Source organism: Scleropages formosus, chromosome 19 (genome assembly GCF_900964775.1).
Source record: "Scleropages formosus chromosome 19, fSclFor1.1, whole genome shotgun sequence".
Lineage (NCBI taxonomy): Eukaryota > Metazoa > Chordata > Actinopteri > Osteoglossiformes > Osteoglossidae > Scleropages > Scleropages formosus.
In genome coordinates, this window is record NC_041824.1 from 15,004,541 (window position 1) to 15,032,240 (window position 27,700).

The 27,700-nt window shown below is 48.6% G+C and overlaps 1 protein-coding gene across 1 annotated transcript in view; it reads left to right on the top strand.

Moving 5' to 3' along the window:
- Positions 1–27,700, top strand: part of plxna2 (plexin A2) — a 163,442-nt gene that overhangs the window by 72,710 nt on the left and 63,032 nt on the right. The window contains exons 5-7 of the mRNA XM_018760798.2: positions 18,532–18,632; positions 25,659–25,782; positions 27,412–27,565. Coding sequence (XP_018616314.1) covers positions 18,532–18,632; positions 25,659–25,782; positions 27,412–27,565 — 379 coding nt within the window. The remainder of the gene's footprint in view (positions 1–18,531; positions 18,633–25,658; positions 25,783–27,411; positions 27,566–27,700) is intronic.

Genomic DNA, 27,700 nt, shown 5'->3' on the forward strand with positions numbered 1-27,700 from the left:
CAGTACAGTAGCAACAGCACTCACTAGTACAGTACCGACGCTGCTTACGATTGCAGTATCAACACAACTAATGAGTATAATGCCAGTATTACTAACCAGTATAGTACCAGCAATACTGACCAGTATAATACTAAAACAATGCCAGAACAGGTTTTTGGTTCTCTATAAATCTGATCCAAAGGAGGGGGTGCACAGGTTTCTGCAAGATTCTCAGGAACAGCCCTGCCGTTTCTGGCCCTGCCCCACCTGACAGAGATAGAAACATCATGGAGGAATGGGGCAATTATATGGGCAAAATGCTGCCATTTGCCCATTTGCTGTTGGTGCCAGAAAGCACAGGAGCGCAGCGGTGGCTTTCGACAGAACAAAGGAGAAATGATGGCAGATGATGGAGCGGCAAGCGGCACACCGACAGATCCGGCGTTGACTACGCTTCCCTCTCAGCATAACAATGAGGCCCTCTGTCTCGCGCCGGGGGGGGGGGGGGAGGGAGAGGGGAACCAGGGTTCTGTCAGCATGCCGCCATAAGGGAGGCCACTGTTGACAGGCCTGGGTTTGAGACAGGTGTCCATGTTGCATGGGTGCACATCCTTTCCAATAAGGTGGTGAACGCAAACCCACAGAGCAAATCGGCCTGTTCATATAAACACACGGTGTCCACATGGCACTCATGGGTCGCCCTCATCCTCTCTTGTTCCACTAGGTTACCATACCACGGTATTGATCCCGTAGAGCAAACCCACTTTAATAGACACATTCCTCACAGCCCCTTTTCTCTCTGCTCCATGTCCTATCAATTAAAATGGTCAATTCTAATACCTTGTTCTGGTGATTTAATGGCAATAACACCCACCACGTTAATGATCTGGAAAGATCTGTTCGGTTTTGATGTGTACCTCCAGAGCTGACAACGGCTCGGTGGATCCATTTTTTCAGGAGCACTACTCTGCCGTAATTCTTTGCACAAATATGCTGTCAAAAAATGGAACAGTTTAGCACAAATGCTAATAGAGCATGAGAGGAAATTCAAATCGTCACTTTTGATTTTTTTTTTTTTCTTGCGCTGACACCTTTTCCCGGCTCAAGAAACACTCATTTTGCGTGTTTTGCAACTAATTCAAGGTCAGCGAAGGAGCATCACAATGTCTCCTAATGCTTAAAAAGGAAGCAGTCTAATATTGTGTTGGTGGTAAAGCATATGTTTCTTGTTTCTTTCAATGTATATAATCATAAATATATTTATCGTTTCAGAGATGTTGATGTTTGGCGGCAGAAAGTGGGATAGTGATTATAATCGCCACCGTTAGACACAAAGGACCCAAAGCAGGGTACTCGCCCTAAATGTAAAAAATGCCCAGGTGTGTAATTTGGCAAATGATGTTAAATAGGCTGACTTTTTAAGTTATCTTGGTGACAAGCATCTGATAAATAGAAATGTTAATACACAGAGTGACCACTTCATTTGGCGCAGCTTCCCTTTCTATGAAAAAGACTCCTCGGTCCATGACAGCATGTGTTCCGACTCGGTTATTTAAATTAAGTGGGCAGGTGCCTCGGGATGCGTGTATGTAATTCGGAGGATGTTTGTTCTAGAGAAGAGACTCAAGCGATTAAGAGGGTGTCGGAAGCTATAATCCTGCCTGAGTTTTCACACACGACTGTGTCCATGGTCCACCTCCATTACATTAATATTGCAGTAACTAGTAGCAATAAATGAAAAATAACTAAAACAGATGTTCCCTTTACTCAATGAGTCACTTTGCATACAACTGAAGAAGAAAAAACATTTCCTAGTCAGGATGTTTCAGTTACAGTTGGTGTTATGCTTTCTAGATCATTCTATCAGTCTTCTCATAGATACTTTGTATAAGCCTCAAACATGTACAGTAAATGTCAGGAAATTCTCAGTGAATCACACTATCCATGGGTTTCAGTGAGGGTCATTCTGTATTATTTATGGTGACATCATTGACTGTTTCTCGTTGTTTGCAAATCCCGCAATGAACTAAAAGGACGGACTGAGATGTGTGCACGTGTGCGTCTGGGTGCGAGTCCCTTATTTAAGAGAATTCGTGATATAAGAAAACCTACATTGATGAGGGCACAGGTAGCACAGGAGGTCAGTGTGACTTTGGCCATTCAGCTGCATGCTCATGTGCTGCAGGTTATGATGTGACAGTATCTGTAGCAGCGGACCTCCCAGGGAATGCAGAACAAAAACCATTGGAGTCGCGAAGGAATATACTGCAAGCCACATATAAAATGAGTCACGTCGCTGTTGGTCTGCGCTGAACTCGGCCCCAACCACTCCCCATGCAAACCTCCCCCTCCTGGCTCTAGCCAGGTTCCATCTGACCTCAGTTATGACCCGGCTCTGAAAATACAAGTCACGAGAATGTGGAACAGGAGGAAAAGTGACCATGAGCGGATGGTTTTTGTAGTTGGAGCTGCTCTGCTGGTGAGCAAGGTGTAGCCATGACCGCTTGCAGTGCGCACACACATACACACACGCTCTGCTGCTCATTCAGCCCATCACTGCACTCCTGTACTTTCAACATCACAGCCAATTTGGATATAAATGAATGGTGATGTGAAATGGTGTCTTTTTTCGTTTTCTCAGATACCTTGCGCAGGTACATTGAAAACCCCTGAATGGTGAAGAGGACACGATCTAACTTCATATACTTCCATGTTCTTGAATTGCACTAGTTAAACCTTGGCTGTGGCTTAACAGCCCCAGTATACAGGAAGCAGACACTTAATTTGTCAGGCAAATTCAGCAGACCTAGGGCTTAATGCGTTTCAACTTGTTTTACAAGTCCTAACGTTTAAAGTGATGCAAGTCAGCCCTCCGTATCAAGCAATTTCAAACCACAGATACTGTATGGGAATGAAAAACAAGAGCATAATGGATGGTTCTTTAATGAGCCTTGTATGACTCTGCGTGTGTGGAGAGAAAAGGCCGATGGGCTGGATTTGGCCATATGTCCTCCAGTGGAGCATCCAGGAAGGGGTGCGGTGGCGCAGTGGGTTGGACCGGGTCCTCCTCCCCAGTGGGTCTACGGTTTGAGTCCCGCTTGGTGTGCCTTGCGACGGACTGGCGTCCCGTCCTGGGTGTGTCCCCTCCCCCTCCGGCCTTACGCCCTGTGTTGCCGGGTAAGCTCCGGTTCCCCGCGACCCCCTATGGGACAAGCGGTTCAGAAAGTGTGTGTGTGTGTGTGTGTGTGTGTGTGTGTGTGTGTGTGTGTGGAGCATCCAGGATGGCAGCATTAAGGTTAGAAGGCCTTGTGGAGTACAGGCCACTCATGATTGGAGATTAAGGTCTCTGCTAAAATAGATAAAAATTCCCAATGTGGCAGATGACCCATTTAGGTCAGAATGGCTTAAAAAAGTTTTAATTTTAGTATGGAGATCACGGATCCTTTTAGACTTGACCTGAGACTCCGCTGTCGCTGTGGTCAAGCTCAGTGGAGCTCTTTGATGAGACACATTGAATTACCATTGAATATCTTGATCTAAAAGGTGGGATACTCAACCATTCATCGACAGACATTCAGTAAAGCAGTCCATATGCTGTGTGTGAGCTCCACAGTGAAGGCGATGGGTTCTGAAGGGTGAGGGAGTATTGCCAGCCCACTCAAGGACCTCCTCATCCAAACCCCACAACAAGAGTTGCCTGGCTCCTGGAAAGCTACTCTTTTCCAGGCTGGTTCCTTAAATCCGACACCGATTAGACTGGCCAGCTACATGACCCAGCAATCCACCACACTTTGGGAGCTGACGGGAACGGGAAATTGACTGAGTAGAAGGATGTGATTAATGATAAGAAAGCCGCATTAACATTCTCTTAACAGCAATCGCTCCATGTTGTGTGGATGAGAGCCCTGTTAAAAGAATTCATTATGTACACTCCGTCTACCGTACCCCCCCCCACTGAACTCCCTGGAAGTAGGACCCAGAGTAAGTAGTCCACTGTGTGGACCCTGTTCTTTAGGAGTCTAGAAGAACAATGACGTGCGCGGTGGTAAGCTAGTGAGGTGGCACACTGGGTGTGGAACAATGTCTAGAAGAGGGGAAGTCCTCCATATGGATGGATTCCCTGGTTTGCCTCCAGCCAACTGAGCACACATGTAAAGGGGCCCTCACTGAGAAGACATTCTGAGAATGAGGCCATTTTGTGACACCCCCCCCCCCCCCCGGATGCCCCGCTGGGGGGCAGCTGTTTGAGCCCAAGGAACAGAACAAGAATAGGGTTTTGACCCCTAACCCAACCTCTTCTAGTCCCACACCGATCACTGTCACAGGGACAGGGTCATACAAAAGGCCCGATTAACTCCACTCGCTACGGTAAAGGTGTTCAAACAATCAAATGCCTGCCTTTGGATTTCAAGCCTCATGTGTGAGCGGCCTAGTTGAATTCCTCCTTCTACTGATGTGACATTAACTAGCAGGACTCTTTCTGAATAGGGGCTCCGCTGTGGCAAATACTGTTCGTTTGCCATATGCCTTCTTCTCATTGTAACTTTACACATTTTTGAATATAAAGCAGCTTGTCACACCAGCAGATGTCACTTTCAGGCACCCATAGACGCAAAAATCTCCCGTGAAGAGTGTGAGTGAACACCTCGCAGTTTGGAGACAATTGTGAACCAAACGAGTGAAGCGAGAGGGAGTGCAGAAGCGCCCAACATCATGGGCTATGGTCGGCAGACTCACGTAAAACACATATCGCCCGTGTTCAGACACGCGATGCCGCATTTGCTGATTCAAATGGATGATAGTTCATCCCCAGCCACGTTATGAAAGCATTTCTTGGCCCATCAGTCAGACACGATGAAACAAACAGCTGTATTGCAGTTTTAACAGCTTAAGTCATCTGTTATCTGATTGCTCTACGTGCAGGTCAACCTATCTTGAGCAGGGTGAGAAGATGGCGTATCAATCCCTGTGATATTTTCCTTTTTAGGTGCCCTGTCTGCACCACAAGTGTCTTTCTGACAGCTTCACTTGATATTGACACCTGGACAAATCAGGATAAATGACCCTGTCGATACGGACAGCGTCCGTTATTGATGAAGCCATTTAGCTTTTCATTCCGCCGAAACCGGTTTTGCTCTCCCCGTCGTCTCATTGTGCCAGCAAAGCAGGCATAGGTTATGCTGCATCACCTGCCAGTGTGGACTTTCAGAGTTGGGGGGCAAAGGTTAACCCAATCTGGGTGGATGAGAGGTCAGGGGCGACAAGCTATGGGTGCCACCCGGTCAGGGAGTGTCAGCCAAGAAGACAAACAATTGTTTTTTGACGGAGATAGAAGAGGTTCTTTGATGCCCTCTGAACTATGGCAGAAGTCTCACACCCACCAGATTTCTAATGAATGAAAGATGAGGAAGCTCAGTGTTAACCGGTTAACAAAGAAAGCGCAGAGAGGCGGTGTTAATTGACTTAAGCTAGGATTACTGCTAATCAGGGTTTGTGCCCTGGAACTATTGTCCAGTCCCAACCTCATTATTTGATAGCACACATCCTGCTATTCCTCTTACTGTTATTAATTAATAAAACGTGTTTAAAAAAAGTGTCCCACCCACTTGACCTTATTAGTCCCACCCGCACCCTTTTCTTCTGCTCTCCAAATTAAGGCGTTGTTTCAAAATGTCTGTGGCTTTTTATACCCAACACCATGAAGCAAGTCGACGCATTTTCGTTCTTGTTAGTAAACATCTGTAAAGCGTTCCGCCTTTGACAGCAAGCTGGGTATAGATTTATCAGACAGCCTGGCGTCTCAGAGTTATTAATGAGGACGAGTGGCGATGCTGTTGTCTATATCTGTAGACGCTCACTGGTGTCTCCTGTTCCCCTGAGATGAGTTGCTCTACATCCTATACTGCTCAACCTCAACACTTCCCCTCGCAGACCGTGATCCCAGATACCCTGCAGGCTATGTTGCTGAGCGCAATTGAACAAAGATCTCCATGCCGTACTTCACCACACACACGCTTGTCCCAAGCAGGGGTCGTGGCAAACCAGAGTCTAACCCAGCAACAGAGGGAGAAAGGCTGAAAGGAGAGGAGACACACCCCGGATGGCACGCCAGTCCACCGCAAGGCACCCCAAGCAGGACTCAAACCCCAGACCTGCCACACAGCAGACCCCAGCCAAACCCACTGTGCCACCACACCCCTGCACCCCTGCACCCCATACTCCACCAGAGACCCATAAATTACATTGGACATCATCCGTACATACCCATGGTCCATTTTATCAGTGACGGCTTTGGCCGCTTCTGAACAGTTGAGTTATGTTGACACCATCCCTCCTACCACTTTGCTTTTTTTTCAGCAACTCTTTTCACCTTCTGAACCTTGCGAAAATGGAAGAGAACACATTGTGTGCACTTACGCAAATTCTTTGAAACAACGAGACCCTGACAGACATTTTTTAAAAAAATATTCTTGGATGTACCCCTTATTTTAGCTCCGCTCACCGATTTAATGCGATGTAACCTTAGAGGGGGTTTACTTTGCCTCGAGACGTTATTACCGCCTGTTAAATTGGAGACATTACAGAAAAGATAGGTGCTGCGAGAAAACAGCAGGTGCAGTGGAAATACTCCGGGACGTCAGCAGCCATCATAGTTGTCAGTACGTGACTGTATAATGTCGCACCCTTTTGTGCGTGTTTGTCAGCACCCATAGAATTCCCTGACATCCATCTCTGCTCTAATAGAGGGGCTTCACTCCCCTAATTGCAGGCTTTAATTACAATAATTATTTACATGCCTAATTACACCAAAAAAGGAGTCTATCAGAGCCATGACTTCAGGATTGAAGAATCGAATTTTGGCGTGTATGGAGGGAAGGTGAGTGTGGTGCAGAGTCTGAGTACCAGCATCCTCTCTATAGCTACTGGAGAAAATCAGGGCGAGGATTAAGATGTCAAAATCCAAAGCAGCCTTTTCATCAAGATTCTCAAAGTTTTGTCCATACTGGCTTTTACCTTTACTTGTGGGGGAAGAATCATTTCAATCGTTGGCATAATGGGAGGCGTGTCTCCCCACTATTAGCATATAACTCCATTGAGTACTATTGAATGAATCAGTGAAACTTAATCCCAGAGGGAAATTCACTTTGGTTGCAGCGGCATACAATGTACAACAACAGGGGTGCCACAGTGGCACAGCGAGTAGCGCTGCTGTCTCACAGTCTGTGTGGAGTTTGCATGTTCCCCCATGTCTGTGTGGGTTTTTCCGGGTGCTCCGGTTTCCTCCCACAGTCCAAAGGCATGGTGTTCCGGTTCACCCATAGTGTGTGAGTAACACAGAAAGAGTGTTCCACTGATGTATGGATGAGTGACCCATTGTAAGTAGTGTATCTATAGTGTAAAGCACCTTGTGAATAAGTTGTGTGGGCTGATAACACCACATAGAGTTCATTAGAAGATGATCTGGAGAAAAGTGCATGCTAAGTAAGTAAATGTAACCCCCCCCCCCCCCCCATTGGGTCTATGCCTTGGACAGTAAATTGACAACGTGGAGTTTGGGATGCACCTACCATTGAATTCTCTACTCCTGCCGTCCTTGTGAACTCTTGGCTTTGCAGTCACTGGCATGCATATGTCTGACTGCAGATGATTCTGGCTTGTTAGGTTGCAAGGGTTTGATTAACCTAGCTGTGTCACAATCATTCATGTGTGTTTAAGTTCATGCCATTTAATGTCCATGGTGATGTTTGGAATGGAGGGGTAGAGCTGTCATTTTTCATTGGAGGGTCTCTTCACTTGTCCTTGCTTCCCGTCTCCTGCTCCTCTCTCCAATGGAGGCTCTTGGCATTTCTTCGTAGGGTTTTCCACTCCTGATCGTGGCTCTGCTCTCACTCTGGTGTTTTGAAGGAGAACAGACAGGGATTCCCTGGTCCCCTGTGTGAGGATACCTCCAGCCCTGTCAAATAGAAAGGGGAAACAGTCATGATTTCATGTGCTGCTCAATTTTGAATCATATAAAGGGAATTTAAAAAGCCACTCCATCAGAAGCTAGACAGCCATCTTTGGATGCCATGGTGCTCAGACATGCATCCTGTCCTTTTCCACAGTGATGAGTGGGCAGATGGTGGACTTGTATATTTGTCCAATGTAAATCAGGCCTTCTGGTGCCCTGTTCAGTGTGTGCACACGCAGTGGGGTGCACTGATCGTAATAATGGAATGAACTAGGGCTGCCTGAGTAGGGTGCAGGTGATGGATGCCACTCCTGAGACCTGGGCTTGAATGCGGGGCTGGGGTGTGGCCCTGCTCTAATAGCAGAATCAGAGAAGACAAATGTACATGATACGCCTCAGACGCCATATGTGGATAAGAACACAATTAGGGAGGGGAAAAAATGAGACACTCGCCATTTAAAAAAACATTTTTTTTTTTTTTTTTTATTCAAGGAACAATGGGCAGCAGTGCCTTGTAGAGATGTGGTAGTCAATATTGCAGCTGTCTGTAAAGCAGCTGTGGAGTTGTGTTTTAATGCAGATCACAGGACTTGGGCTGGAGCTCAGCAGGATGTCTGCTGCCAGGAGGGTTTGGTCGATAAGTTTGCAAGGCTAATTTAACCATTTCCACAAATTTCAAAGCAGCTTTATAATAATGGATTTTAAAAAAATTATTCAGAATTTATAATTTTCCAAGCTTAGGCTTTGAGCTGCAGCAAAATGCAGCAAAACGGTCACTTAGGTGTGACTGAGGCACAACGGATGATCCGCAAACTTCATTATTCTGTTCCCTTTCTCTATGTCCTTATCAAAGGGGCAATGGATGGACTAGGTGGCAAGACTGAAATGTGCAGCACACTTTGCACTGAGGATCACTGTTGTTAAAGACAGATCCACATCCCTCATCCAAAGGGCCTGGCTGCAGTTTCTACATAAACTGGTCCCTTGTCACAAATTGGGGGTGCGGTTGATCAAATTCTGCCCCACCTTTGCCCAGCAGGATGACTATTCCCCCTGGGAATCTGTTACGTGTGGTCACTGACCGCTCCAGAATAAGCACGTAGGGGGCACTTAAAGCAAGGGTTAATTGGCAACAGAGTAAAAATGGAGCCCCTCCTGCATCCGCCTCCATGCCACCCCTCTTAGATGCAGCCAGAGTGCTTTCTGCAGTCACGCTGAGCCTTCCGCCTGCAAACCCTCTATCATCACCATGGGGTGCGGCCAAATCCAGAGACTATACTGGGAGGGGGGTCATCTCAGACAAAGGGCTGCCCCCGCGGTACGCACGCGAGCACACCTCGTCTGACTCGCATCTACAAATGAAGCACTCCACCAGCCCTGTTACAACCCCCCGTGCCCCTCGGTGGAGCGGCTCATAGGCCCACCCCTTCCCCTCCTCTCGATCAAAGCACATTCATTTTCATTATTAACTTACCACACGCTGGCTTGTCAATCACACCCAGGGCTCTGCAGAGAACCTGCCTCCCCCATCCATCAACATGACTGGCAACCCTTGGTCATTCGGGAAGAAGTTGCCCCTCCAGTTTCATTCCTACGAGTGGTCACATTCATTTTACTAGTTTCATGGTCAAACTTATGAGTCATTATTATTCATTTACTGCTCAGATGACAGTTTCATCCAAAGTGACCAATCTATGACGACTGTCCCACTCTTACTAGAACAGTGATACCCAGCTGAGGAACTGTGTAGGCAAATGGCATTTTTGACCCATCTGCACAGCAATGTATTCTTACTGTATCTGTTCATAGTAAGCACCTTTATGAAGAGTATTTACAGCAGGATGGGGAGTCTGATGTAATAATTCATGTCCTTTACCTGAGCCTTACTCTGGTTATTTGCTGCCCTTCACGCATCCATCATCTCCAATTGGAGGAGTGATTTGAACCCCGGTCTGAGTTGTAGGATGCGCGTCGCACTGGGAGAACATGGTCCAGCCGGGCCGTCCAGGAACCTCTTTCCTTTTTGCTTTTATGTGACACCTTGAAGTGACAGACAGGCAAGCAGAGCCTTTGTTGTTTGGCCATTGTGCTTAATTACAGTCCTTCTTTTTACATTATGCATTTTTAATTTTTTCTTTTCTTCTGCACTGTCAGACACATCAGTGTCACAATGGCTGAGTGCAGTGTGTGTCTGAATCACACGCAGCTGTATCGTAGGTTCTTCTATTATCAAAATACAGCAAATGCTTCTTTTTTCTAACCCAACCCCCCCCCCCCCCCCCCCCCGACACCCAACGCCCGCTCGCTCGCCTTTCTCCTCTCTCATCAACAATGAACACAGTCCTGTTCATCCCCTAAATGCAAGTAGCAGGACAACAGCCATGTCAAGAACATCATTGGACAGAGCCACTCTCCTCGTTACTGACCTTTCCCAGAATGCCTTGCTACCTGTCCCATAAGCTGGGAGTAAAATGTGTCCCCCCAGCCTCATTCTGCACTGTCCCGCTGCCGTCCACCCCCGCTGTTTTTCTACACCTTCTAAATGTCACCAGCAGCTTCCAGTGCAGAACCTGCTGGTCTGCTACCAGTAGGCACCCAGTACATAATCCAGGCCCTTTAAACTCCTGCAGACCACTGCAAGCACATGGGAATCAATGTGTTTGCCAAGAACCCCTCACCTCTACCCACTCGTATGTTTCCACCTTCATGACCGTGGATGGCGTAAGGCACATTTGTTAGGGATTCACATTTGGATTCCAGTTTTACCCCATGTTCTATACAGGGAAAAAGTCGTCCTCAAGACCCCGAGTCCGTGAGCATCAAACACGGTGTGAGTTGCGGCAGAAGGTGGGAACTACTTGGGCTCAGTGGGTGTGGCAGGATGAAGGGGGTCAGCGGAAGGTTTGATTTGGAGAGACTCGCACCCTGGCCTCATCCGGAGAGGTGCAGATGTGAGTCTCTCTGTGAGGCCAGATGGCTCCCAGCAGGTCCAGGTTTCCATTTGTCCCATGCCTGTCCTGTGTCTGGCTGACACCTGCCTGCTACTTGTAGACAGCGACTTACAAAAACGTCACTGTTGGGCCCGTTCATATATCTTATAGTTTTGCTACAGCCCCGCAGGCTTGGTTGTTGGCTTTGCCCTCTCTGGACATGACCACCTTCGCTGCAGTGTGGAGTGCAGCAGGTCTGTGGCACAGATCACAAAAACCATCAGGAGGAGGACAGGAGCGCAAGGATGGGGCCAAGAGGTGTGGGAGCAGCTCATCTCCTCTCCATCCTGCCTCTGCTCTCTTGGAGATGCCAGGCTGCCTATCCATCAGCCGGGGTCCCCAGGAGGTGTGTCCCGCCCCTCCCGAGTCTTCCGCAGACACATATCTCAAGCGCTTTCCGTTATATTCCCCTCTCGCAGACAAAATGTTCAGCAGCCCATGTAAATAGATAAAGGTGAGGTTTTTTACAGCTGCCTTTTATGTCTAGTCACTTGTTCAAGGGCACGACAGCAGCGTCTCATCAGAGATTAGAAGCTCGCTGGGTTGTAGCTCCGGGATGGGGTGATAAAGAGGAGGCAGAGCACCGCACTCATGTGTAGCGTTTCTATGTGAGCTGGACTCCATCTAGCAGAGCCTCATAGATGAGCCGCACACCTTTGTGTCTGTGCAGGGTTGGTGTGTATCTCCATGTGTTAATGAGCTTCCCTTTCCGTGTGTGTGAGGGGTTCGTATATGTCTGCGTGTGTCTGAGATTCCCTCTTTGTGTGTACGCGCATTCCTTTCTGTGGGCTAGTGTGTGTGTGTATGAGTGTATGTTTGCGAGTTTCCCCCAGCCTGTGTGGGTGTGTGTGCGTGGGCTACACCGCTCAGTGGTCCTCGCACTCCTGCCGTCGCAGAAGCCTCCTCCACAGTACCCTTCTCACCTACCCCGCTGCCAGAAAAAGGGTTTCAGCCATCCATAATTAATATACTTCTATCTCTACACACTCCGCCGTCCGCTCCTTTCATCCTCTCCCTCCCAAATTCCTTTCTTTTCCTGCCTTTTTCAAATCCCCGCTTCACCAGCCCCCACTTCCCCAAAGACAGGTCCAAACACACACACACACACACACACACACACACAGAGACAAATACACATGTGATGCCTCCTCCCTCCCAGCTGCGTATGTGCGTCCCTCATGTTCCCCGAGAGGACAATACCTCCCTCCACAACCGGTCCGGCCCAGCCCACGCAGCAAACGCAGCCCCCGTCTGACAGCCCCAGCCCCAACCTCGTCCCCTTTCCCGGGCTCAGCTGCCTGCCTCTCCTGTCGGTTATTTACACATTCGGTTGGCAAGCAGCGTAGTGCACACATGTGGAAATCTAATGCTCCCTCGGCATGCATTTGTTTGTGTGTAATTAAGTCAGCCCTACAATGGTGCATGAGTGTGTGTGTGTATATGTGTGACAATGCACACTCCAGCCCATAAATAAAACGTGTTACAGCACACGCAGCGAGCGCTTCCTGGCCCGGAGCTGCCTGGGTGTTTCATGTGACTAAAGCCGTGAGCTCGGGGGATGAAGGGTCAGCGCTGCACACCTTATTTTAACCCGACAGCATTTGTTTAACACTTCTCCCAAGCACATTACAATTTCCAGCTACTTGCAATCATTTATCCATTTATACAAGAGAGTAATTCTGGGTAAGTAAGCTTAAGGGTATTACGGCACTAGGTAGGATTCAAACCAGTAAGCTTGGGTTCTGAACACAGGATCACTAACCACTGTGCTACCAGCTGCCTCCGTTCCTGTCACGGTCAGCAGTTAAGTGAACATGGGCTGATCTCTTCTTTTGCTGGAAAAAAAGGTTAAAGACTCCCGTTTCTCCGGCTGTGTAATTGCTCGCACTTCCACATGGGAGAGTTTTGTGGGGGTCGGGAGTTTTGTGCAGTCTTTCATGCCCTCTAATGGCTTGGTAATGTGCACTTCCCTTCCAGAATCAATCCCGTAATGGTCCAATGCATTGTGCTCCGCCTAGAGAGAGTCCTTCGACTCCCAGGGGACCTTGGGTAATCTGGGCTGGCAACATAAACATAAAACCTACTTACAAGATCAACTGCTTTGTAGGATGTGGCTCCGTTCCGATATTGATTGTTCCCGGCGTAACTGCCGGCGTCAGGCAGGATAGGGTGCCCCACACTTGTGGCTATATGGAGGAAAAGTGACGACATTGCGTACGTTGAGGAAACAGCATCCACCTTTGGTGCAAACTGTGACGGCTTTCTCCACCAAGCACTAGGGGAAGGGTCTGCAGCGCTGAGGGGAAGGAGAAGGTGACCAGGAGAGGATTGTGTCAAAGGGTGAAGAGGGGAAAGGAGAAAGAGAAGATGGCACTGAGCTGGGGCCCCTACTCATCTCCCCGGGCTCTTTCCAAAAAATATTTCAGTCACGGCCGTGACCGCATCCTTTATACTTGTAAACTCAGTCTGCACCAACTTGTACTCCAGGTCTGTGCTCATAACCACCACGCTCTGGCTGTTGACTCCACCCCTTTGCTTTGGCTCCTGCTGGCTGGGCTGATGGCCTGGTGTTTGTTGGCTAAAATGGCCCTCCAGCCTGGATCTCCTGGGTCGGACCAACAGGACTCCGATGGGGACAGACTGTCCCGCGGTATTGGTGGCATAGGGGGTTCACCCTTGTTCAGTGAACCATGCAGTAGTCATGCTAAACTCCCACATGGAGGCCCCTCCCTTAAAGAGATGGAAGATGTGAATGTTTGTGGGGGGGCGGGGGCACATGATCGATGCATTTAATTCCGGCGACGCGCTCGGCTCAGTGGCTCTCATTAGAAACGGACAGCAAAGGGGGCAGGTGGTGGTCCAGCCCAGCGGTGCCAGCTGTTTATGGCCTGCTACAGGCGGGCCGCCCTCGGGAGGCAGTGGCTCACCGGTTGCCTCGGCAACAGGGGGAAAACGTCTCGTCAGTGGGGCTTTTTTTTGTTGTGCTGAAAAGCAGCCTGTAGCCTGTCTACTGTTCCCCACATTGATCATGGGGATGACGGTGGTCTTGGGCGCTTTCAAAACCACTCCCCTAGCACTTAAATTGGACCCCATTCTTCAAGCTGTTGCTGTAGACCCGACACTTTTTTCAGGCCGGCAGGGAAAGAAAACACTGACACTCGTTCCTGATATAGAGGCAGAGGCCAGCACAGTGCTCTCCCTAGGCTCCGTTCCCTTTGTTTAGTGGGGATTTATCCCAGCATGCCGCCTGACTCTCATCAGTAACACAAACACACAGTTCTGTTGTACACCAATCCTTTAATAGCCAAATACTGCCCACAGGACTCTTCTCACAAAAGTTTTTGATTAAAACAAAGTTAATTAAAGCATCACGCTTGTACTTTGCTTTTATTACATTTATTGCAAATACAATCACTCCACGCACTGCCGTTTGTGCCGACACGGCTTGCTGTGGCGCCGTTGAGTGAGCCGACTGTGATTTTGTCCTCCTGCCTGCAACATGTGAGAACTTGCTTCATCCACAAGAGTGATGAGCAACGTGACAGAAATTTGGAGGTTATGACATGATTATGGGTGGTGTTCTAACTCCTTGACCTAGCTTTGCACGTTCATGTGTTTATTGAGCTGATGCCTCCTCCGAGCTATATGTTACAATTCATCTATTTCTACATCAGGGTCATTTTATTTTATCAGTTCAAGACATCAACATCTTGGTCAAAGACACTACAGCAGGAGGTGGGATTTGAACCTGAGTCCTTTGTGTGTCTCCTGGTGCCCCACCTGCTGCCCCGCTCCGCTACGGAGTATCGCCTTAGTTTCTCTAGTCTGACTTTTGTCCTGTTCTATGATGGTTGTGGCACTTTGGTCCCCACTCCCATGATGCCGATGGTGTCGGTTGCACTGAGTCGAGTCATATCGCAAGCAGGGCTCTCATGTTTTCTCAAGATTTGATGGAAAATAACATCTGCAGAATTCTACTAGGGTCCAACAGTGTACCTGCTTTTGGCATAGTTTCATTATTATTAACCCTTTTTTATACCATGATTTACTTTTAATTAGTTTGTCTTTAGCCTACTTTCTAATTTTTATACCATTTGCTATATTGTATCTATGTTTGTCTTCTTTTTTTTACTCTACTATATCTTACTTCTATACCTTGCTTCATCCTTGGTACCTTCCCTTTCTTTTGCTTGCCGTGAAGTTTATGTAATGTGTGGCACCTCTGCTCAGGAGGCCTTGGGTTATCTGTTTTATGGGCACAAGCAGAGTGCAGGTAATTGTAGGGCTATTTAAGGGGCAGTGGGGAGCCTGCAGGGGCGGCCAGGTGGCTGCCACACTGTGCCTCTGCATCCATGAGACCACGAGGGTGCTGTCCCTGCCTCCCAGCCCCAACCCCTGACCACCTCCCTCACCACCACCAACAGTGGCTAAAGGCCCAGCTCCACCTGCTCGGGTTTCACTTTCTCTCCATCAGTTTTTACCGACCTCCCTGTCCAAAACCTGCTACCACTGGCCCTGTCAGTATCGTAACAAATGGGCCTCACAGATCTTCAGCTGTCACACAGCCACGCACACACAGACACACACGTGTTGTAATAGCACGGGCTGCTCACGGTGGGAGAACAGAGCCATTGTGCTGCCTGCCTGTTGCTTTGAGTGGCTGCAGTGTGTGCCAGAGAACAGCTGCCCACCCCCACCCTCACCCCAAACACTCTCATCCCCTCTGCTTGCAGTTTGGTCATCGTCGCAGCGTCACCCGACACTTGAACCCTGCATTGCTTTGCCAGTTGTCCGTCGTTCATTTCTTCTCCCACGTGGCCCCCGGATGCATCTGTACCGTGTTACTGTGAAACGTTCCCGGTGTATCGGGTTCATGTTGCTGTGTGAGTGCAGATATGGTGATATGGGGCAGACATGTGAGAACCTCCCAGTGTCCTCCTCACTAGGGGTTGCTGTTCCTGATCCTCTTCCAGTTCTTCTTCCTGGTCTTCTTCCTGTTCATCCACCTTCATGCCGTTTTGCTCCTCTTCCTCCTTCCCTTTCTGTTATTTTGTCTTTCCCTCTTCATTTTCCTTCTTCTTTCTCCCCTTTTTGTTCATCTTCCCAGTACCTCTTTCATCTCCTCTTCCGGTTCACCTTCCTTCTCTTACTCTTCTTCTTCGTGGTCTTCTTCAGGCTCATTTACCTGCTTTTTTTTTTTCTACCTCGTCTGTCTTCTGTTCCTCTGTTCTTCCATCTCTTCCTTGTTCTTCTCGTCTTCATCTTCCCCTTTTTGCTTCTCTTGCTGCTCTTTCTTCTGTTCTTCTTTCTTCTTCCCTTCCCCTTCATCTTCCTTTTCTTCTTTCTCAACTTTCTGTTCATCTCCCACTTCATCCTACTCCTCTTCCTCCTTCCCTTTCTGTTATTTTGTCTTTCCCTCTTCATTTTCCTTCTTCTTTCTCCCCTTTTTGTTCATCTTTCTGTTCTCCATTTCCTTTCCGTCTTCTCATTTCATTTCCTGTTGCTCTCATGTTGCTGTTATGAATACCTTGTTTCTGACCAGTCCAGCATGAGCTCCAGGGGCCTGGGGGGCCTTTTACAAACAGCCACTTAACACCACCAATCCAGCACCTGCCCTCATAGCCAATACCTCTCACCCACCATGGCTGAGGAGCTGAGGGGCTGAATCTCACAGGAGCAAATGGCACATTGAGATTTCACCATTAATGTGCACTGTCTCTCACATACAGACACCAGACACATACCCAGGATAACATACACACACAAAAGACACACAGGCAAATGTACTGAAAGAGCACAGCACCATCCTTTCAGTTGCCCCCCAACCCCCAACCAGAGTCAATGTGGCTCTTTGTTGAGTGACACCCGCGAGGAGCTGAGACAGGTGGAAGACCGTGTGGCCGTGGGCTCTCCCGCCGGCCACCCAGCTGAAAGCGATAATGACATTTAACACACTGCTGTTGTGTGGAAACACTGGGGCCCGAGCAGCATCAAACGAGCACCTTGCTGTGTTTCATTCTTTGCCTTGATTTATGAGGGTTCAAGGTGGTCCGCGAAGGCTTCCCTCGTGCCCTATGGAGGACGTTAATAAAGGAAATTGGGGAGGAGCGATGGCAAATGGTCATGCCGCTGTGTCGCCGTTGCGTGGCTTGCAGAGCACCGGCTAGCCTGTGCATGATGCTTTGTGTGAAGATCAAGTGTGTGTGGAGTGTTCAGGAGGTGCATTCAGAAGGACCGAAGAAATGAAGCCCCAACCTAGCCCATTGGGTTGAAGGTTCTCCCCACCTGGCCACGCTACCAGTGGAACTCAGGACACTGCACACAACCAGCCAGAATGCTGGGTGATTGCTCAAAGCAACAACCGGTAACCTGCTTGCTTAGGGCTTGATGGGAAACATGGTTGGCGCACCATGTGGCGCTGACCCTCTACCCACCATCACATGGTGGAAAGTGGTATGTCATTATGAGTCATGAACATGTCAGTCACAAATAATGATCTTACTGCTTTGACATGAACAGAATTGTTATGGTCATAGCGGGAGGTGGCAACGCTGATGTGGGATGTTTTGTTTTTGTGTGTGTGTGTGTGTGTGTTTAACAATGAATACACAGCAGGGCAACTGAACGTGACTCTGCATGCTTTAAAAACAATGCATATGTGTGTGCACAAGTATGTCTATGTGTGTGGTAAGCTCATGCATCTCTGGGCAGGGGAATAATGCATTCAGAGCAGCTTCTGTTGTGACGGTTAGTCACCATCTTTTGTTTGAAGGAACCAGGTTCGAATCCCACTCCTGTTGTACTGCCCTTGATCAAGGTACTTGTCGTAAACTGTGCGAGTGTGTGTGTCTGTGTGTACGCAGTGCTTGTGCACACCGTATCGAGGTAGTGTCTCTCCACAATGGACCGTGGTGTAAAAGGTCTCTTCCTCCTCCAGTGAGCAGCTGCAGAAGCTCCTGTCGGCTCCATGCGCATGAGAAACCTTCGCATAAAAAGCACCAGTTGCTGCTGTTCTGTTGTGCAGTTGCACCCGTCTGTCATCCAGCCTGTCTATGAAAAGCATAGAACTTTTACTTCGCTTTTGCTTCATTTCGCTTCTACTCAGCCCTTGGGCACCGGCACAGAGGCCACCACGAGACAGTGGTTCTTTCTGAATACTCACATGATCTGCTCAGTTTGCATTTGTGCCCTTCTTCTAGTGTTCCTTACTTCTTTGTGAGTTCAATCTGTTGCTGAATCTTTTAAAAAATTTTTTTTTTTTTTTTTTTTCTCCAGCTGAGAGAAAAACATCAGTGCAGTTACTTATTAATATATTTGAACAAGTCTGGCACCAAGCAGTGATTGAAATTCATTGTACGCTTTGGGGGGAAAAAAACAAACGTCAATACCTTTTGAAAATTAATTTTTGAATACTCATTGATTTTTTTTTTTTTCTCTTGCCTCCGTACTATAAAGGATTTTGAAACATCAAATACATACAGACACACAGGCCTGCACAGAGCTGCTGCTTATATTTGAAGAATAACCCCAGGTGTTGTCAAACCCTCCCCTCCTCCTCTGTTTCTAGTGCCCTCTGCCCTGCACTGACCGCACCTTGCCGCTGCATTACAGGTGACCCAGGTCCCCGTGGAGGCGTGTGAGCAGTACGGGACATGCGGCGAGTGCCTGAGCTCAGGAGACCCCCACTGCGGCTGGTGTGTCCTGCACAACACGTGAGTCTGAGCCACGACCTCTCCAACACGCCGAGCAAGTGGCGAGCTGGGCTGGCATGGGAACCTGGGAACCTCCTGGAATACACTTTCTTCAAATCGTACCAATGATTTTGTCAGGACTAAGGTATAAATGTGTGCAGCTATTTTTGGTCGCTAAGCAACGGCGGCAGAAGGAGAGGCACATGGAGACCGCCTCATGATTGAACCAAGAGCCTGTCCCTCCGGGCTGCTGCGGTTCACGCAACCCGCAGGGTACCAGGCGAACAGGATCTCTGCGCAATCCAGACTTTGGCACGACGCGCAGAGCACGGAGGCAGAGGGCGCCCCCTGGCTGAGGGTCCCTGCAGCTCTGGCATAAAAGTAGCACCACTCTTCTGTGACACGGTGCAACTTGGGGAAAGAAAGTCATTAAAAAAAATATATGCGATGTGTCAGGTACCTCCTGATTGGCATCCAACCTCTTTGTGAAGCGATATAAATAGCACTGAATAGTGCGTATCACACAGGACGCGAGGGTAACGGCGCCAGAGCTCCGGCTGCATTCACCACACTTGTACGCACGCAACAGATGAGCGAGACAGCCCACTCGTCCAATGTGTAGGATAATGCCTCATTATCATAATGATGGCTGCTGGAAAGAGCACTTAAGGCAATTTCCATGGCTGTGAAGCCGGGACGGGGGGTTGCCTAGCTGCGAGGCAGGTTGGCATTTTGTTTTTTTAGTTTGTGAAGTGCCAGCTCCGGCCCCTGGTCCTCAGCAAAGCCCATGTCCACACAGCTGTTGGCCTGAAATCTAGTCTCACTGGTCAAGATCAAGGTGGTCAAAGGAAACGGGGCATGACATGCCTGTCTCAGAGTTGTTTGTGGAGCAAAGCTTTGAAGTTGCGGGTTTCACACATCTAGTGAGGAGTCTCTAGGGTTAAGGATTAGGGTTAAGGATATACATAAGGACATGGACTGGGTTCACCCTGTTGTTGCAGAAATAATTGTCCTATCTCTCTTCCTCTCCATTTTCAGACTTTCCCTACAAAATCCTGGCTGGAGCCTGGGTTCTATTAAGATGTGTTTCCCCCCCAAAGCCCCCCCCAAGCCCCCCCCAAGCCAGCACTGCCAGACACTCGAGATGGTTCGCTTGCCACGCGTAAACACGCCATCTTTGATCACCGACTCCCACCCCCAGCTGCCAGTGAGGGTTCAGCCTCCCCTTGCCGTCGAACCTGCCTCTCTTTACCCACTCTTTTCCCGCTCTTTTTTCTACCCTTTCTTTCCACAGCTATTGAAACTGTCTGCGCTAGGTAGATAATTAGTGACATGACAGCCTATTAGCCAGTCCACACCATCAGGACGGATGCTGAGTTCGGCCTCTCGTTCCGTCTCTCTCTCTCTCTCTCTCGCTCTTTGTCTCTCTCCCTCGCTCATTCTCTCCAGTGTGGCGTGATTCTCTAACCTCCTTTAATTACTAGCAGCTGTTCTGTAGCGAGTGAAAAGCGTAGAGAAGTGGGGAAGGGACAGTAAGACAGATAATGTGCATTTGTTGCTGTGCATCATGGGATTGTAGATGCGATGGAGAGAGTGTGCTATCCTCACTCTCCCACTGGGCCAAGCTTTCTACTGTCAGTGGCACCGGGGGTATGGCGAACCCGCCAGGGATCGCTTTAACCCTTGGACCACAAACCTTCCATTCCCTTTGCGGCCTCTCCCTGCACACAGGCTGCTCCCTAATCATATTAAACGAAGCTTTTCTGCCTCCCGGTTTATAAGACGGCTGATCTGCACTGCTTAGGGGGAGAGTTTGCTGTCAGATTTGCTGGGATTAGTCGTGAAATCGCATCGCTGCTGCCAAAGGAACTAAAGCCGTGGCTCGGGCCAACAGTGGTGCAGGATGGAAGGGGTCAGAGGTCAGTAGCAACCACTTGCTGGACTCATTGCTGCACAGGAGGAAAACACAACCAAAAGAACCACAGTATGCAATAACAGCAGGGAGGCGAGACAGGTCTGCAGTTACTTGGATGTTCTTCTGGGTTCTTCTTCGTCTCATTCATGCCTTCATGCTTCTCTCATGGAGAGATTTGGAGAGAGTTCGGCAGGACGGCTACACCTAGGTAGATTGACCGCTGTTCCACACTTTTTCCATTTGATGAGAATGGCTCTGACCGTGGTTTGATTGGGGTTCAGAACTTCAGGAACAACTGTTTGACCCTTGTCCAGATTGATAGGTTTTAGCAATTTTTCTGTGGAAGTCTTCAGAAACTCCCTTTGACTATAGCGTGATGTGTCTTTATGGATCTCTGTTTATCCAAATTTTGCTGGCAGAAAACTCTGTTGTAGAGGGCTGGCCGAATGAGGTCTGCATTCGAACAGGTAGCTATAATTACAGTCTTAATTAGGTCAATTAAAGTTAGTGGGTAATTACTTTTTCACACCTACGACTGCACATTTCATTATCGTCCACACCAAGGAAATAGCATAAAACAGTACCGGTCTCATCTTTTTCTCTCTGAGCCTCCATTCATTTGCTGCAAGAAGTGATAAAAGATCCGATCAAATTTAATATCAAAAAGCTGCGACGACAGAGAAAACCGGAAGGAGGGCAAACACTTCACAGCTTTGTATCTGTCCTGTTATGTCCAGTGCGTTTGGCTGTGGGCTGTTGCTGCGACCGAACCCGTCACCACTTCCTGCAGCTGTTCTTTTTGCCCGTTCGCTCACCCCAAAGTGAAGGCTTGGCCACCTGACTGACAGCTCTATCCACAAATCAATGTTGTTCGCTCAGATGCAGTCAGATCATTTGTCCCGAGCTTTGGAAAGGCTCCTCCAGCGATTCCATTACTGAGCTGTAAATCTCACATGGCGGGAGGAGCAGTTGGTGCCAGTCCTCACCTGTCCTTGCCACGTTCACTGCTCGTGCCCCCTCTGCAGTCCGTGCACGTCTCCATCGTGCGGCGTGAAGCGTACGATGGAATGAGGGTCTGGTGAAATGACAGTGGGTTCGTTTCAGAAGCAGACAGGCTCAGTTTTGTTCTTCACCATGCCCTTCAACCATTCTCCCCCATACCCTTATCACACCGGCATGGGGTTTGGCTCCAAATCCATCAACCCCACCCTCTCACCTGTAACCAGATATCGATCCACTGCATGAACGTCTGTCGATACTCATTGCTGACCCTCAGGGCCCCACGAATCGGACAGTATTAATGGCTCTGTTGGTGGTTTCATGCTGGGACAGGGCTGGAGCTGTCATCTTCAGCACAGTGCGCACATGCTGATTGTTGTTTTCACTGCACCAGCTGGGGTTTACAGGCTAATGCCTGCAACACGGGTAGCGCTTGTGCTTCACAGCTTCTGGGCTCTACGTCTGAATGCGTTTGAATCCAGTGCAGTCTGTGTGGAATTTGCCTGTTTCTCTCCATGTCTGCACACCAAAGGTATGTGTGTAAGAAAGCAATAGTAAACCACTTCTGTGTCTTTCCATCCCATGGAAACCGCACAGGTGGTTTCTTTGAGTCGGCTTGAACTCTTGTGTCATGTTCCGGTCATCTTTGACCCATTTAGATCTTTTACATGGATTTTACATACAAGTGGTGTAAATGAGGCCTGTTCACCATAAATTCCAGAAAGACACGTTGAACTCGTGCTAATGACTAGGAATTGAGATGGTTAAAATGTGAAACACAGCAGTAGGTGATAATCTATGTTTCATAATTGGGCTGTCTAATTTTGGATGGTTGTTCCGAAAATAGAAAGCTATCCAAAACACAGCACAAGGGTCAACTTTCCCTGTTCCAGTTTAGGTCCAGGGAAGGATTTTCTGCAAGACAGTGCGCAGTGCCAGTGTGTCCGTCTGTCACTGGGACCTGCCAAGAGAGCCCCTGGCCTCAGTTGACCTGTCTACTCTCTCTCGTATTCTGCCTCTCTGTCTCCCTCTGTCTCATGCTCTCCAAGCCTCTTCATGGTTTATTTTTCACAATATGAAACCACTTCTATGTCAGGCTGATCTGGGTAGCTCTCCCTGCTGTCCAGGGTGCAAGGTCATCCACTACAACAGTCCTACAGATCGCATGGTCCTTCCTGTCCATCCGTGACCTAGTCAGCAGCCTCAGGACGGAAAAAAGGGCCTCGTATCGACCGCACACTCTCTAAGATGTGAATCTCAAAACGCCCCACAAATGTGAGGTCTATTAAATGATACCTCAGAGCAAGTAAACAAGACAGGATATTGAATTATTTAGCTGTTTATCTGACATTTCTTAGCAAGAGCCACATCTGAAGTCCAGTACTTTAACCATGCACCCTACTTCCACATTTGAAAAGATACCTTGCTGAACTTTACGGTTTTCCTTTTTGCACTCAAATCAAGCAGTGGTCTGACTTTAAAAGCATTTAAGTGCATTTTGTACCCTAGGGGGTAGCTGATGCAGAGTATCTCACCAGACATCAGCTCCGTGTGTACCGCCTTGCAGAGCATAAACACTGCACTGTACAGGTAACATGAAGGGATACTGAGAAGATTTGTCTTCAGCCACATGCCCAGCTCTCTGGTGGCTACATAGAGGTGGAGAAGCAGCCCTACATCTCTTTCCTATCTGTGAGCACAGAATGGAGTGCTGGAGGTGCCATCACCTCTGTTGGACCCTCAGAAGCAAGGAGGAGGATGTACTCTAAATTAACTGCTGCCACCATCCCCCGACATCTCTATCATTTGCCAGTCAAGGGGATATGACTTGAGCCGATGACACTCTTGCCATCAACAGTTGGTGGTAGACCCAGGGGTTAACAAGATGCTGCCATGGTTACCAGCCGCTGTTCTCCTTCTGCACTCTCACACTCTCTCACACACACACACACATACATCTAATGGTTCGAGTCTCTGCTGGAGGGTTGGGATGTAAAGGGGCGAGCTGGTCGATCAGTGGGAACCAAGCGTATCACATAGAAAGGGGTTTTCTGCTCTCACCTCCACCACTGCCACCCACTTTAACATCTCTGTGACCTTTGCGTGGCCCTTGAGGGAATGTGTGAGAAATGTTCAGCAGGAATCCTCAGGTCCCACCCTGGGAAACATGGCCTGCGAGAGCCATCAGTACCATGGACAGCGCTCTCGGTTCAAGCAGTTGGGGAAATATTTTACTGTCATGCACAATTAAAAAGCCGATTGTGATGTTGGTTTATCTGTTTGTATTTCTGTGTTTGTGTTGGTTAGTGTGCAGATCCAACATAGTACTGGATGTAACAAATGATAGTATCGTCCCCCCTAGGAAGGTGAACAATGTCTGACCAAGATGGAAAAGAGACAGCCACCCGGGTTTGCCCAGCAGGCACTCCAGGAGAGACCTTGTGCAGGTCTGACTTGGGGGGGGCGCTGGGGGCAGCTGACAGTCTGTAACATGCATTTCAGCTAATGAAAGAGCAAAGAGGTGGCACTCTGACTACATATAGATAATGGCTGTCTCAGAGAACCATGGCAACCCAAAATAATCAATGCCGTTCCATTTTAGGCACTGTTTTGTCCTCCTAATAATCCATCAGGTTCCTTGACTTTCCTTAAAGAGTAGCGTCCCGTATGCAAAAGTGATTATACTCCGCAGCATCTAAAAGCACATTAAGTATCATCTTCTCTTCGAACAGATGTAAAAAGGACGTGCTAAATTGCTAGCCATCACAGTCTTTGTGAGAAGGATCCACCGGTGTGTCGGTAAAAGGATACAGTGATGCTGTGTGTGTGTGTGTGTGTCTATATGTGTGTATGGCTTTGTCTGCCACTTTCCCAGCTGCGCGCAGCATGCAACCAGGGTTCCTCATCTCATCTCATCTCGATGAGATCCATTCCAGCCCAGCCTCTGAACAAGCCTTTGACTGGCTAATTGCAAACCAAGCCCCACCCTTTCTCCCTGAAGAGTGGTCAGGACCAAGGACAAGGACCCGAGTGTAACAGAATGTAACCAAACACCCACACAGTGAAACCATGGCTGGGCAAGAGAACGAGAACAGACGACCAGACAAAGCACTAGTCATTGCCATCTCATAACTCCTAGGTGTCCTGATTTTGTTTTGTGATTATGGTAAACTAACTTTTCTATTCTCAAAATGTGTTCTATTTTTGTCAGTGTTTAATGTTACGATGATTGATTTAAAAACAGAATTAGTTCAACGTATTCTGAAATAGGGGGGGCGCAGTGGGTTGGACCTGGTCTTGCTCTTCAGTGGGTCTGGGGTTCGAGTCCCGCTTGGGGTGCCTTGCGGCGGACTGGCGTCCCGTCCTGGGTGTGTCCCCTCCCCCTCTGGCCTTACGCCCTGTGTTGCCGGGTAGGCTCCGGTTCCCCGCGATCCCGTATGGGACAAGCGGTTCAGAAAATGTGTGTGTGTGTGTGTGTGTGTATTCTGAAATAAGTCTACAACACAGCAAAGTGAAAAAAAATTGGACAGGTCTGAATATTTTCTGATGGCTCCATCTATCTCTCCAACAGGGTATTCTTACTGTATCAATTCATAGTAAGTACCTTGATCAAGGGTTCTTTATCAGGAGCAGGGATTCAAATCATATTTCCAAAGCAATGGTTCAACCAGTATCTGCTCCCCTGAATGATCATGTACATCATCACAGAACTATAGTATAACAAAGTGAACTTCACATCACGCTGTATATCTCAGTGGATGTCTAGTCCCGAGAGAATGGCTCCCATTTTTCAAAGCTCTCCAACTCTTGCCCTCAGGGGATCAACCTCAGGTTTAGCAGTTTCCGTGTACCTAATCTGGGGGGGGGGCTGTAATCCCTGGGAAATCCTCAGCATGACAGGGATGAGCCTGCCATCGCCCTGGTAGCAGGCTGCGGTTGATCCAACGCAGCACTCGGACCACGTGCTCTGCCAGCCTTCACATAAAGAGCCTGTGACATTTGTGTTAAATGTCTGCCTCTCCTTTTGTCACTCTCTTTCTCATTCAAGGGTCATCAGATGGAGACGTGGCCATTAAAGCTGGACTCTTGTGGGCGGACAGCTCTCTCACCTTGTCAACTTTTTCCACCTCCAGGTGTTCCAGGAAGGACCGCTGCGAGCGCGCGGATGAACCATTCCGATTTGCTGCCGCTCTCAGCCAGTGCGTGAAGGTGACGGTGTATCCCGCCAGCATCGCCGTGTCCGAGCCCAGCGTGCCGGTGAGTCCCCCCGCTGGCTCCCACCCACCTCCTTTATGTGCGACTCTTTGCTGCCTCCGTCCCCGCACACCTTGTCCTTTTTTTGCGTGTACTATACGAGTGAAAAGTTTGAACGCGCCGGGACAATATTTGTATGGGATGAAATGGACAGAAGAGCGAAAGCAAAGCCGCCCCCAAGTGCCCTACATCTCTTGAAACTGCTGCGGAAGAGCTGGGAAGACGTTACGGCTCATCTCCTGATCAGCATCGTTAACCGAGTGAATCATGAATACAAACTAGTTTCCAGCAGGTGCACTCAAACTTTTCACGGGAACTGTATGCGTGTAAGTTCGGCTGGCGTATGTCTGGGTGCGGGTGGGTGTGTTGCTGTCTATAGAAAGATCTGAGAAAGAGGCAGAGAATTACAGGACAGTCTCTCTAATCCTTGAGTTTTCTCACCTTGACCCATCAGCTTTCCCTCTTGTTAGTATTACCTTTCCGCATAACACATTTCTTCACTCTGCGTCAGCCTTTCCAGCCACCGTTCCTACACCGATCGCACCCAGGGTCCCCAGCAGGTGGATGTTGGTGGGCGGCACCCTTTGTCACGTGGACCGACAGCAGGGTCACCCGGCGCTCCTTGTGCTGTGATGGCAGACAGCGATCTCCATGACAACTGGCTCCAGGAGAGCAGACAAAACAATTAGCTTTATTGAAAACATTTGCCGTAATTAGAGCGAACCATTTGGATGCGCGTTACACAAACATGCACTGTGTCCCTGGTAAATGTTTGGTTTCCGGTGGAAAAAAGAGCAGCTTAGAACAAAAGGGCAGCATTGTTGGTTTTGGGTGAACAGCCTGCCTCCCTGAACTCGTACCACGGGGCACGTATGTATGCGTTCGTCTGTGTGCGTGTTTGTGTGTGTGTGCATAGCAAGATGAACATCTCATTCATGCCTCCAAACCTGTATAACCAAGGACCTTGCTAAAGAATGAACAGAAGATCTGGTTGTTACTGTGGCTAAAAACTTGTTTGAAAGATTTGCTGGTATAAAAGGAGGGAATTGAGGGAAGCTGATGTGTTGGCTGTGTGGTCATACGCAAGCACTTGCCAGCATCCAGGAGGAGCTCACGACACAAAAGGAAAGCTTCAAACGGGAGGGACAAAACAAAAGCAAATAAAACGGCCTCTCCGAAATGCTGCTGCAATAATTACCCAGAATCCTCTCCTTTGCCAGACAGTTGATTATGTAGCTCCTGCTCATTTATAGGCACCACTGCGAAGCTCTGTGCCCCTGTGTGCCACAGCTCCAGGGAACTCTTTGGAAAGACAGCCTGATGCTGTTTGTGCCATTTGTTGTGTTTGTGTCCATGTGTCTGAGCGGCCCGTTGAGTTCGAAGCTTGGAAAACACAACGAGGCCATGTTTATTTTTTTTTTTTTGTTGCACCACCTCCCTTAGGACCCCTAAATCAAAGACGCTTCAGAGAGGATTTCTTCTGTGTCTTACTAGCTAGGAGTGTATCGGGGGGGGGGCAGTAGTAGTTCCAGTCCCATCACTACCCAACAGTGTACATCTGCTCTCATCACTTACGTTGGCTGTATCCACACTCCACGTCTGATCTGTCCTTCCTACCTGCCCTGCCTACAGCTGCTACTGAAGGTGAGTGATGTGCCGGACCTGTCTGCAGGCATCACCTGCTCCTTCGGGAACCTTACAGAGGTGGAGGGTATTGTCAGCGGCAACCAGATCATGTGCGTGTCCCCTGCTGCTAAGGACGTCCCCATGATCCCCACCGATCAAGGTGAGACCCCTGGGGACACTACCAAACTGCAATGTATATTGAGTGTTAATGTTTCCAACTGGTTTTCTTGGACTAGAAAGGGAAGAAGACAGATGACGGAGGGATTTACAAGCCCTTTTAGTCTTAGTAAACAAC